Raw genomic sequence first — 13,360 nt, 5'->3', positions numbered from 1 at the left:
ATCTTTGATCTCCCTTCTTCCCTATATGCTCCTGATGCACTGTTGCAAGTTAGTGTTTTGAAAAATGTCTCGAAAAAGAAGAAGAACAGGGCTGATCAGAAACCTAGGGAAAGATATTCTAGAAGGGAAGTCAGGTGGAAACTGGACCAATTGCACAGAACATGGTTTAAGTAAAAGGTAATAAGAAGAGAAGAAGCCAGAGATAGAAGAAAAAGATAAGGGGAAGGGTGAGTTGATGAAAGTCATGATACACATATTTTGAACTGTAAATTGGATAAGTGGGGCAAATTTTTGGTTTCTAAGCTGGTGAGGAGAGGCTAGATGAGACTGAGAGATACAGGCCTACATGCCTATAGTGTCTATAAAACTCCTAAGCACCACAGGTATACCCCAGGGGTGGCTATAAGGCAGGCCGTCCCAGAGAAGACGTCTGGAAGATATTTTCTGTGGATCACTACTGCCCCTTGGTCACCTTCAATTACCAAATGTTACAGTCTTAATTATATACACCCAAATGCATATGTTGAGGCCCTAACCCCCATTACCTCAGAAAATGATTCTATTTGGAGATAGGGTTTTTAAGGAGGTATTAGTTAACATGAGGCCATTAGGGTATTCCCTAATCCAAATTGATTGGTGTTCTTTAAAATCCTAAGAGATTAGAACACACAGAGGGATGACCATATGAAAAGCCATGGAAAGGAATGCTACTTATGAACCAAGGAGAGAGGTGTCAGAAAATCAACCCTGTGGGCACTTTGACTTCCAGCCTCCAGAACTATGAGAAAATAAATTTCTGCCTTTTAAGCCATTCAGTGTGTAAACTGGTACATGACATGATGCCTTTTCTATGTTCCCAGTCCCCAGTCCCCACTTTTCTTCTCTGCTGTTAATACTTTTTTAATATAAGATGCAATCAAACTAATGGATATTAAATCCACAATGTACTCTATGGATATTAGGCCTGTAGTCTTGAGTTAGACCATTGTGAAAATGTGTTATTTCATCATTTCCCTTTATGTCCTTGGGAATTATTGAAAATACTGTGAAAATTATATTTTTGTTTTTATGTGTGTGTTTTACATGAAACCACTCCTCCTAACACAAAAACTATTGAGATAAGAACTTACTATCATGCTAAAACAGTGGATCTCAACCTTTTGGGGGGGTCATATTATCCTCTGAAAATATGATAGGCCATCTTGCCAAATTTGCACACAGATATGTGTACATCAACATGCACACACCTATCCACACAAATTCAGGGAGTTCAAAAACCTCTTGTTGCTCATCTACTTATGCCCATGGTCCAGGTGTCCCTTTGCACTCAAATTAATAGTTCTTGTACAAAGAAGTTAATAAAAATCAGATAATCTATAAAAGGGCAAAAGTCAACCTACCTGCCAGGCTGAGTTTACAGAGTAGAAGGAGCATCCATAGTACCTTGGCCCACATCATCCCCAAGTTAATGCAGGAAGGCTGAGAAGAGAACTGAAAATGTCACTGGTCAAAAGTTAGTTTCCTCTTTTGTTTTTATTTTTTTAAGTTGTATTTAAATTTAATTAATTAACTATAATGTTTTATTTATTTCAGAGATAGAGGTCAGTGATCCATCAGTTTTATATAACACCGAGGGTTCATTACATCACATGCGCTCCTTAATGTCCATCACCCAGGGACCCCATATTCCCACTCCACTCCCCTCCAGTGATCCTCAGTTTGTTTGCTATGATTAAAAGTCTCTTATGGTTTGTCTCCCTTCCTGATTCTGTCTTGTTTTATTTTTTCCTCTCTTCCCCTATGATCCTCCTCTCCTTTAAACAACTCTATTTCCAGTGACAAGCATATTCTGGGGTTTTTAAGGAAGAGTCCTTTATTTTTTTTTCTTATTTTATACTTTTAGTTATCACATAGACCCTTCACAATTACTTCATCAATCCCACTCAATATTTAATTTGTCCATAATTCATTCCACTCTATAACTTGAAAAGAATACCAGCCACCAAAAAAAAAAAAAGTACTGTGAGTTGTAGAGATCTGAGACCATCATCTTGTCTCTGCCTCAGGCCCTAAGCCCTGCAGCCAAATGGAATGACTCCTAATCTCCCAAAAGTGCCACGGTATTTCAACATCCCCATGTTTTGCTCATGTGGTTCCTTCTGCCTACAATGTCCTTTTCCCCTCATTCTTGGCAAATTAATTCAGTCTTCCAGACTTATCCTTAAGGCTAACCTCTATACTTCTCCCTACCCCAGAGATGGAGTTGTGCACCAACCCCTCACCCTGCAACATATCCTATTGCATGTGCCAGACAGAATGGTGTTACCAGTTGGCTTCTCTATGTAGAGAGAGCTTCTGAATAGTGAAGCTTCTCTTATTCCTCTTTGAAGCTAAGAATTTAAGTACCTACTGGTACATGATAGACATAAAATACTGTTAATGGAATTAATTAGAACAAAAAGTTTGCTGACTCTTCATCTCATCCCACAGAGAGATGGTGGGATAATCTAAGGATGAAGCAAATGGAAAAGCAGTAACTCATTTTTGGAAGAAATAAAGGATGCCACATTTCATCTGACAGATCATTAGAGGGGAAAAAAAAAAGAAAAAGAAAGAGTTCTCAACAAAATAAACCATTTGAGAAAAATTCATATGCATCATTTCTGGAAAAAAACACCAGAATAAAATTTTCTCATATACAAACTAAATGAAGTCTTACTAATTGAAAATGCCTACGGCAATAAAGCAGAATGAAAATTTGAGTCTATAATGGTAAAAATGCCATCAGGAAACAGTATGAGACTGGTTACATAACAGCAATAGTAACCACCTGTTAACTCAACAGCAGTAGCTACTCTCTTAGGAAATAACGGTTTTGATTTAAAGGAGTCAAATCAAAGGGAAATTTTTAACTTTTTAAAATGAGGAATGTGTTCTTTAAAATTAGTTGTAATACTAATAGTATTTGTCAGTGCCTAATTATTCATAACATTGTCTTAATTTTCTCCATTTTGTAGCTAGGAGACATGCCTTTATACTGGTCCTAAAAGCATTCTGGAAAAGGATAGAGGCCCAACCATGAAAACTCTATAAAAACTACGGTGCTCAAATTATCAACAAATGAATAATTATGGATGTGAAAGTTAAAATTGTTATTCTGACATGGGGTTTTATGTTTTTAAAATCTTATCAATATTAACTGTTGAATAAAACATTTTAAAATTTATGGTAATTACTGCTTTCTCCTTTAAAATGAGACTAATCGGGGATCCCTGAGTGGCTCAGCGGTTTGGCACCTGTCTTTGGCCCAGGCGCGATCCTGGAGTCCCGGGATTGAGTCCCGCGTCAGGCTCCTGGCATGGAGCCTGCTTCTCCCTCTGCCTGTGTCTCTGCCTCTCTCTCTCTCTATGTCTATCATAAATAAATAAAATATTATAAAAAATAAAAAATAAAATGAGAATACTCATATATTATTTGTGAATTAAAAAAATCCTCAAAACAATTGGTGGGAATGTGAACTGGTGCAGCCACTCTGGAAAACTGTGTGGAGGTTCCTCAAAGAGTTAAAAATAGACCTGCCCTATGACCCAGCAATTGCACTGCTGGGGATTTACCCCAAAGATACAGATGAAGTGAAACGCCGGGACATCTGCACCCCGATGTTTCTAGCAGCAATGTCCACAATAGCCAAACTGTGGAAGGAGACTCGGTGTCCATCGAAAGATGAATGGATAAAGAAGATGTGGTTTATGTATACAATGGAATATTCCTCAGCCATTAGAAACGACAAATACCCACCATTTGCTTCAACGTGGTTGGAACTGGAGGGTATTATGCTGAGTGAAGTAAGTCAATCAGAGAAGGACAAACATTATATGTTCTCATTCATTTGGGGAATATAAATAATAGTGAAAGGGAATATAAGGGAAGGAAGAAGAAATGAGTGGGAAATATCAGAAAGAGAGACAGAACATAAAGACTCCTAACTCTGGGAAACGAACTAGGGGTGGTGGAAAGGGAGGGGGGCGGGGGTGGGGGTGAATGGGTGACGGGCACTGGGGGGCACTTGACGGATGAGCACTGGGTGTTATTCTGTATGTTGGTAAATTGAACACCAATAAAAAATAAATTTATTATAAAAAAATCCTCAAAACAATCAGCAGTACCAAAACATACTCAGAGACAAAACTAGAAAAATTGCAGTAGTTGAAGAGAGTGGTATTCTAGGACTTGACACAGCCTGAGTTCTAGCCCTGGCACTCCTTTGAATCATCTGGTGACCCCAGGTATTCCCTTTAAAAAAAAAGAAATTTACTCATGAGAGACACAGAGAGAGAGGCAGAGACATAGGCAGAGGGAGAAGCAGGCTTCTTACAGGGAGCCTGACGCAGGACTCAATCCCAGGACCCAGGGTTCACAAGCTGAGCCAAAGGCAGATGCTCAACCACTGAGCCACTCAGGTGCCCCCTCAGGTATTCTCATATTCATTCAGCAGTGTCCTAGCCACACATTAGGTGTGTGGAATAAAAGATAATCCTGTCCTTAACTTCACTCTAGTTCAGCGTTTGTTTGTTTTTTTAACAAGGAAAAGGGAGTCAGAGGATGGAGAGGATGCTAAAATCCAGAGTGAGCTACTATGACTGATGGGTCCATATCATATTCCTCCAAATGGGTTTAAGAAAACAGGAAAAAGAGTTGAGAACCATGGATCACTTGCAGAGACAGAAGCACAGACACTAATAGCAAATACCACATGGTAAGTGCTGTAATGATAATAGTGCAACAAAGAGCACAGAGGATCTAAGGAGAGAAATGAGCCAATGACTATAGAAAGTCAACAAGTGGTTCTAAATGATGATACTCCTCATTCTACCACTTGCCCGTCTTCCAGTGCCTTTTCCACTTTCCCCACACACATCAAAGGACCACCACAAAGTGATTGTTTATGGGGAGTAAACATGAACAAATTTGAGGTGCCTCCCAGGGACTTAGAAATAAGTTCAATTGGGAGTTCAATAGCAAAATCTGTGCACAAAGGCCAATCTAGTTATCTGTGAGTGTAAATCAGTGGGTAGAGGTCAAATGCAGTTGAAGAACTTGAGTTTACTCTAAACTCCCGCCGAGGAAATCTGGGCATATTCTCAGACAAGTGGATCTGGAAAATCATTATCATCATTTAGTTGCAAGAAACTACTCAACTAGTTGTATCTTAAGTGGGAGGAGATTTTGAGAACACAAAGGACAGGTCCCCTCAGACTTTAAAATATTGATGGTTAAAGAAGGGAGAAGTTGGCAGAGTTTATCCCGTACTATCTCCTGGAGGAAATGATGAAATTTCCTTGTACTGAACAAGGCAACTCATCAGACCTAACCACAGTCTTGATGAAAGAAAACTCAAAACCAAAGATTTCCACCATTGCTATGATTCTGCGAAGACTTCTATGATGATTAATTTAAGGGAAGAGACCCTGAACAAGGACATGAAGACTATCCTCAGAGCACCTTAGTAGCTCAGTCAGTTGAACGACTGACTCTTGATTTGGGCTCAGGTAATGATCTCAGGGTGTGAGATAAAGCCCCAAGTTGCCGGGGGTGGGGTGGCATCCACACTCAGCAAGAAATCTGCTTGAGGATTCTTTCCCTCTGCCTCTCTTCCCACCCATGCTCCCTTCTTTCTGAAATAAATAAATCTTTAAAAAAAAGAAAAAAAATCCTCCCCACTCCCTTTGGGCACCGTAAAGGTGTCACCTGTCGAAGCTTTTCTTGAAAGCAGTCATATCCTTAGTGCCTCCTTTGACAAGACCATTAGAATTAATGGTTTAAAATCTGGGAAAACCCTGAAGGAATTCTGTGGCCATTCCTCCTTTGTTAATGAAGCAACTTTTACATGAGATGGACTTTTTATTAGTGGGCCATCTGATAGCACTGAGGAAATCTAGAATATGAAGACTACAGAATGTTCAAATACCTTTAAATCCCAAGCAGCACTGAGGGGAGATACCACTGTCAACAGTGTGATCCTGCTTCCCAAAATCCCAGAGCACTTTGTGGTGTGCAAAAGATGAAATATAATGGTCATCATGAACATGCAGGGGGCAGATCAGAAGCTTCAGCTCTGGTAAGAGAGGTGGTGGTGATTTTGTTTGCTGCACCCTAATTGCCTGTGGTGAATGGATCTACTGTGTAGCAGGGGACTTTGTGCTTTAGTGTATCAGCACAGTTATTGGCAAACTGGAGAGAACTTGGACAGTTTACCAGAAGGACATGATTGGTATCACACATCACTCTCATTAGAACGTGATTGCTACTTAAAGGGAAGATGGACTCCTAAAGCTCTGGAGACCCTAATTCCACTTTTCTTCTAAAATTTGCTTGAAGGTATGTACTTAAGTGAAGACAGATTCATGTATTGCTTTTTTTTTTATGCTACCTTTTCTAAGCAAATATGTGAATTTGGGCACAAGAGTAACTTTGTGAAAATTCGTGTTAAAAAAAAACAACACATCAGTCTCCTTGCAGTCTTAAATGAGGTAAAGTAGCCTCACAAAATCTGAGCAATTTCTGGGGGGTATTCAAGACCCTGGGCCACAGGAAATTCACAAATATTATGCCATGTTCTGGAGGAAATCAAACAATTTCCTGCATTCTCTGGGTCATCATCCCTAACATCTAAATGCAGCAGCTTTGAACAACTATCTTCAGTAAAAGGTCACTTCCTAGAAATACAGTTTCTCATTAGAGGGACCTCATTTGAATACAGCATTTAATGGAGACCCAGAAATCTCAAACAACTATGAATATTCCACATTGGACTATAGGACTCTGAAAATATATAGTGATACCACTTAAGTAACCTGTGTTTTTTTAAAGATTTTATTTATTCATTTATTCATGAGAGAAAGAGAGAGGCAGAGACACAGGCAGAGGGAGAAGCAGGCTCCATGCAGGGAACCCAACTCGGGACCCGATCCCCGGTCTCCAGGATCACACCCCTGACCGAAGGCACGCACGTGCACGCGCACACACACACACACACACACACACACACACTATCCTTTGGCCTTTCAACAATTCCCAGCCCAGGCTGCATCCTGGATACAAAGTTTCATGTGAATATATTTGTACAAAAAAGTACCACTATGTGATTTTTCCCAGGGCTGGTCCTACTTTCATTCATTCATTTATTCATACATTCACTCAACTAATGTATGTTGATACTCATTCTCTGCCAGGACCCGTGCATACTATGGAATTGGGTTATTAAAGGATGGGCAAAGAAGAAATAAATTTTAAGTACAGAACTCTGGCCACAAGTTTAATTAAGAATCTATGAACTCGGGATCCCTGGGTGGCGCAGCGGTTTGGCGCCTGCCTTTGGCCCAGGGCGTGATCCTGGAGACCCGGGATCAAATCCCACGTCGGGCTCCCGGGGCATGGAGCCTGCTTCTCCCTCTGCCTATGTCTCTGCCTCTCTCTCTCTCTCTCTCTGTGACTATCATAAATAAAAAAAAAAAAAAAAAAAGATTTAAAAAAAAAAGAATCTATGAACTCTACCGATGGGAGAGAGGAAGCAAACAGGGAGCTACCCAGCCTCATTCAGTACCCCCACATTCCTTAACAATGCATGGTAGTGAACGTTAACTAGACTTGTTGTGGTGATTATTTCACAATATTTTCAAGTATCAAATCATTATGTTGTACACCTAAAACTAATATAATGTTATATGCAATTATATATAAATGTGGGGAAAAAAGCTGTCAAAAAACCCACAAAGTCTATAAACCCACTTGAGGTGCAGGATGCCTTTACACAAAGAACATTTTGAGATGCCAGCATCAAGATAGGCAAAATCAGAATTGTGATGTGATAGTGAGAGTCTACAAAGCACTGACACATTACAAAAAATGGTACCTTGCCTTTAAAAAAAATAGATTTTTATTTATTTGAGAGCATGTACAAACAGGAGGGAGGGGCAGAAAGAGAGGGAGCAACAGGTTTGATCCCAGAACCCTGGGATCCTGACCTGAGTTCCAGGCAGACGTTTACCTGACTGAGCCACCCTGGCACCCCATATCCTGCCCTTCTAAAAATCCCTGTGGACTTGGTATTATTAACTCCACTTCACAGATATGGAAGTTGAGGCTCAGTGATATTATACAACCAGTCCAAAAACCATTTATGGCATAGCTGGGATTCTAACCCATGACTGTCTTATCCCAAAGCCTAGACTCTTTCCACAAAAATCAAACAGTAGCTATTAATGATTTTCTGTCCCTCAGATCTCCTGCCACGAAACACTAATACACAAAAGGATCTTCCCCTGAAGCTCCTAATTTTCTCTAGCCTAGAGTTTCCAGAAAGAGAAATCCATTATATATATTCATATATTTCCACCAGCCCCTGACCTTTGATCCCCATGATTCCCCAGCCTTACCTCAGCAATTTAAAAGTGGGTCATATTCCCATAATTATCAAAAACCAGTCTAAGGAGTAATTCATATGGTGGGTTCTGACCCATAATTTCATTAAGGAGAAAAGACCCTCACATAATTGAAAAAGAGGCCTAATTTGCAAGGGTTTATCAAACTTCTCTAAAGGAGTATGGCACTCACCTCCCTGTGGTGTCCAGATGTCCTGCTGGTTCAAAGGATCCCCATCAAAGGTGCTCTGTTCCCTACAGCACAAGTCAGGACAGAGAGGGAATTTGGAATTTATCTAGAGATGTGTATTTCCTCTCTGGTTGTCTGGAAGCTTTCTCTTTGCTTTTAAGCAAAACCCAAGACGGGTGGCACTTAACCCATTTATGCTGGGAAGTGAGATGCATTATTGTAACTGGAAAAAAAAATCTGCTTCTGTGAGATTACTCAACTTTACAGGAAAAATGCCATCTGAAAGTGTCATAAACAATTAAAAGGAACTACTAAATTTGAAATTTTCTATTCAGGAAGTCCTTACAAATGTTGTAATGGGTGAAATGCTGAGAATATCTTTAACTGAAAAAGAGAAATATGTAATCATGTGATTGGCTTTAAACGAAGAGAGAGATGAAGGGAAGAAAATAATAGGAGCTCAGAAAAGAGATTTATAATTCTTTATAATTCTTTTTTATGTCTAAAGCCCAAACTAAGCCACCTAAGATTCCTATTTAGCAGTTTATTATGACAATAATGATTAATAATATGTGGAGTTCTTATGGTGTGTCAGGCACAGTACTAAAAACTTTACCTCCTTGGATTTTCCAACATTCCTAAAACATTGATAATATTTTTATTCCCATTTTACAGAGGAGGAAACTGAGGTCCAAACAATTGAGAAACTTGTCCAAAGTTAGTAGTAGAGCCAAGAAATGAGCCAAGGCAGCCTGATCTGCAGTTTCCTACAAATTGAAAGTTTAAGTTACATGATCTCTGGGGTTCCTGTGAGCACTATAGTTCTACGTTCTTTTGCAATGAACAAAATCATAAAGGACATAGACTAAGGAAAAGATTATGATGCAAAGAGAAAGAAACATAAGATTTTATCTTTAGATTTTTATTTATTTGAGAGCGAGAGAATGTGTGTGAGTGGGGAGGAGGAGCAAAAGGAGGGGGAGGGACAAGGAGAATCCTTTCTAAGCTCCAAGCCGGAAACATAGGACTTGATCCCAGGACCCTGAGATCATGAAACCAACAGTCAGACACCCAATCAACGCAGCCGCCCAGGCACCTCAGAAATGGAAGTTTTAAAACATGATATGTTTTCCAACCTCATGTTTTACTTTAAACCCATTCCCTACCTTCCTCAGGCAATGTTCCACTAAATAAAAGAGTTTAGCAAAAATAAGAAGAGAGGTAGTCTCTTACCTAGTAGATTATGACATATTAAAAACCCCACTGTAAAGTATTATCTAGCATAGCTAAACTTATGCATAAAATAGCACTTCTTTAGTTTGTTCAACCAGTACTTAATAAACCCCTATTATATGTGTCACATCTGCCTAAAGATGTGTGTGAAATTAAATTCTGGTTAAGAATTTATTGATTAAACATATACAGTTATCTGTATTCTCTCAGGAAAACCCACAAAAATTATAGGAAAGGTATAGAGCCACAGAACAAAACAAATGGGAGCAGAGACAATTACACATGAAATCAAAGATGTCAACAAGTTTTTGGAAAATGAGAAATGAATCAAGTAGTAACTGAGCTGGTAAAAATGAGAGAGCTGAAAGCTAAAAATGCCTAAGAGAAGAATTATGCCAACAAGAATTATGTCATGGAATTTCATAATGGCTCACAAATTTGAGACACGAGATGGGCATAACCTATCCTTGTTATTCATGGATTCTGTTTGCAGATCTACTCTCTAATCTGTACCCCCAAAATTAATACTCTAGGTGCTTTCACAGTCATTTGCAAATATGTGCACTGGCAAAACACCAGAACCACCTGATGCACATACTTCCAGCGGAGGTGGAGCACTCTGCTCTCATCCTTGTACACAAATATCCTTTTCATAATCTATTGAGAGCCATGTTTTCTGCATTTTTGTTGCTGGTTTTGTTGTTTAAAATGATCCCTAAGAACAATGCTAAAGCACTCATTAGTGTCCCCAAGTGGAAGAAGTAATGTGCCTTACAAAGAAAATACCTGTATTTACTGACCTTAGGCATGAATTACATGGCTACTGGTTTTAAGTTCAAGGTTAATGCATCAACTATACATATTAAATAAGGTATCTTTAGGCCAAAATACACATAAAACAAGATTATATAATGATCAACTGATGAAATCATTGTAACCAGAGGCTTGCATGAACTCAACTGTGTACCTCCCCCCAGAGAGAACGGTTCCTTATTCAATAATTTAGTGTTGTCAGAGAGTTCACAGAACATAATTATCATAAATAACATCTGTGCCACAATGAAGATTAATGTAAATGGAGGCAGGAGAGTAACCTATCTGCAAGGCTCACTGACATTATGGCAGCAGAAGTATGATGACAAGGGTTAAAGGATGCGGTAGCCACATAAGAGGAAAACATGGACAAATCTGAGCATGTACCAGACCACAACAGAGGACAATATCATAAGTGACTAGAACAGATCATTAATTAAGCTTGAATAAAGTAACACTGAGGTTGGAGAAGAGACTCAATCCACACACTCCAGCCTTTCAACCCAATTCCACAAACTTAATTTGACATCAGGTCCTGTGCTGGCACTGTGGAAATGAAAAGAGGCCCCACTCAGAAAAAGTTCACAACTTAACTGGGAAAAGAGACATGTAAACACAATGCTGTAAACCAATATGGCAAGGGGTGCCAAAGAGACATGTATAAAGTGCTACAGAAAATGAAAAAAGGGAGATCTCTGAGTGGCTCAGCGAGTTTAGCACCTGCCTTCAGCCCAGGGCATGATCGTGGAGTCCTGGGATCGAGTCCCATGTCAGGCTCCCTGCATGGAGCCTTCTGCCTGTGTCTCTGCCTCTGTTGCTCTCTCTCTGTGTCTCTCATGAATAAATAAATAAAACCTTAAAAAAAAAAAAAAAGAAAATGACAAAAGGGAGCCAGCCATTAATTCTATGCTAAGGGAAGTGGATCCCAGAAAATAAATAAGAAAAAGGGACTTTTTTGGTCAATCAGAGAAAGATAATTATCATACGATCTCACTTCTATGTGGAATTTAACAAACACAACAGAGGATCATAGGGGAAGACAGGAAAAAATAAAACAAGATGAAATCAGAGATGGAGACAAACCACAAGAGACTCTTAATCATAGAAAACAAACTGAGGGTTGCTGGAGAGGAGACGGATGGGGTAACTGGGTGATGGACATTAAGGAGGGCATGTGATGTAATGAGCACTGGGTGTTATACAAAATTGATGAATCACTGACCTCTACTTCTAAAACCAATAATAATACATTATATGTTAATTAATTTAAGTTAAAAAAATAACTTTAACCATAAAAAAGGGACTTTTTAGTGGAATACAATACATGGATGTATTATAAACATTTCTGGGACAAAGATGTGTAATAGATATTTGCTGACATCTGGGATGAGATCTAGAAGACATACTGGTATCCCTTCACTATACCTCTTGAAGCAGGTTGACTGTTGGACCCCCAGAAGATGTATCCAACCAGAACCTCAGAATATGCTCTTATTTGGATTAAAGGTCTTTGCAGATATAATTAAGATACAGATCTCTAGATGTAATCATCCTGGATTAGGTAGATCCTAAAACCAAGGACCAGTGTCCTTAGAAGAGACAGAAAACACAGAGAGACACAGGGGAAAGCTATGTGACTAGAAAGACAGTCAAAGTGATCAAAGTGATACATCTGCAAATCAAGGAAGCCTAAGACTGCCAAGACACCAGAAGCAAAAAAGGCATGGTACAGATTCTCCCTCAGGGCCTCCAGAAGGAACCAACCCTGCTAACACCTTGATTTTGGACTTCCAGAAATGTGAGAGAACAAATGCCTATTTTTAGCCACCATATTTGTGGTCATTTATTAGATAGCTCAAGGAAACTAACATACTCCTCTAACCCAAGGCAAGGGCAAGTCTGGCCCATCAAATTCTTTCATCTAAGAATATGAAACTGAATCAGCTAGATTGCGGTGGACAATGAGGCTCTCAGGTCGTAAGTGCTGGCAGATATGTTCTAGACATGTAAGAAAAGAATGAAGGTTAGGAAGACAGTGAAGAAAAGAGATAAGCAAAGGAGAAAGATCATGTGAGGGAAGTTCAGTACCCAACTTCCCAGCTGCTTATGTGGAACACATGGGATTCCGGTGCATTCTCTGCCTGTGGATATCCATGACACTACCTGCTATGTCATTCCAATACTATGCTGCTAAGTTATATTTCAATCTGTTTTTGTTCCTTGCAACCAAATGATCCCCAATATAACAAGGATGCTTGGGAGTAACTTGGTTTTAAGAAAATAAAAGGAGGTGGAAATAAAATGGCAGTTACTAAACAAATGAGCTATTTCAAAGTGTAAACTGATTAGGAAAGAAAAGGTTAACAGTTGGGAAATTTTACCAATAAAAAGGCACACTGAAAAGAAAGCAAGCAAGTTTTCTTTCATAAAGACAATGTTGATGGTTTCAGGCCCCAGAGTAAATATTCACATCAGGGGAGAAGTTGGAAAAAGAGAGAATATCCAAACAAAGACTGAAACAAATACAGGTCTACTAACCACAGTTCACATCCTTCCCCAGGGTAGGTCTTGTGGTCCTTCTGCCTTGGATTAGTTCTCAATATCTGATATGCCAATTGCTCAATTCTTTCAGTCTCTGAACATCTATTAGTATGTACTATGTGCCAAGGACTGTGGTAGGTCCAGCGTGGTAGCCACTAGCTAC

The 13,360-nt window shown here is 39.4% G+C and overlaps 1 protein-coding gene across 5 annotated transcripts in view; it reads right to left on the bottom strand.

Moving 5' to 3' along the window:
* The window catches only part of IL31RA (interleukin 31 receptor A), an 85,283-nt gene that overhangs the window by 52,703 nt on the left and 19,220 nt on the right, over positions 1-13,360 (bottom strand). The window contains exons 2-3 of one of the 5 annotated variants that reach the window (XM_077897833.1): positions 8,614-8,675; positions 1,401-1,479 (exon numbers count right to left, since the gene is read on the bottom strand). In XM_077897833.1, coding sequence (XP_077753959.1) covers positions 1,401-1,458 — 58 coding nt within the window. In that variant the 5' untranslated portion in view covers positions 1,459-1,479; positions 8,614-8,675. Of the gene's footprint in view, positions 1-1,400; positions 1,492-8,613; positions 11,462-13,360 lie in introns of those variants that run through there. The other 4 variants (XM_077897830.1, XM_077897832.1, XM_077897829.1 and 1 more) reach the window with 4 other exon arrangements.

Source organism: Canis aureus, chromosome 5, assembly GCF_053574225.1.
Source record: "Canis aureus isolate CA01 chromosome 5, VMU_Caureus_v.1.0, whole genome shotgun sequence".
Taxonomy (NCBI): Eukaryota; Metazoa; Chordata; class Mammalia; order Carnivora; family Canidae; genus Canis; species Canis aureus.
Note: the sequence above shows the minus strand (reverse complement) of the source record. Positions and strands in the feature narration are given on the sequence as shown.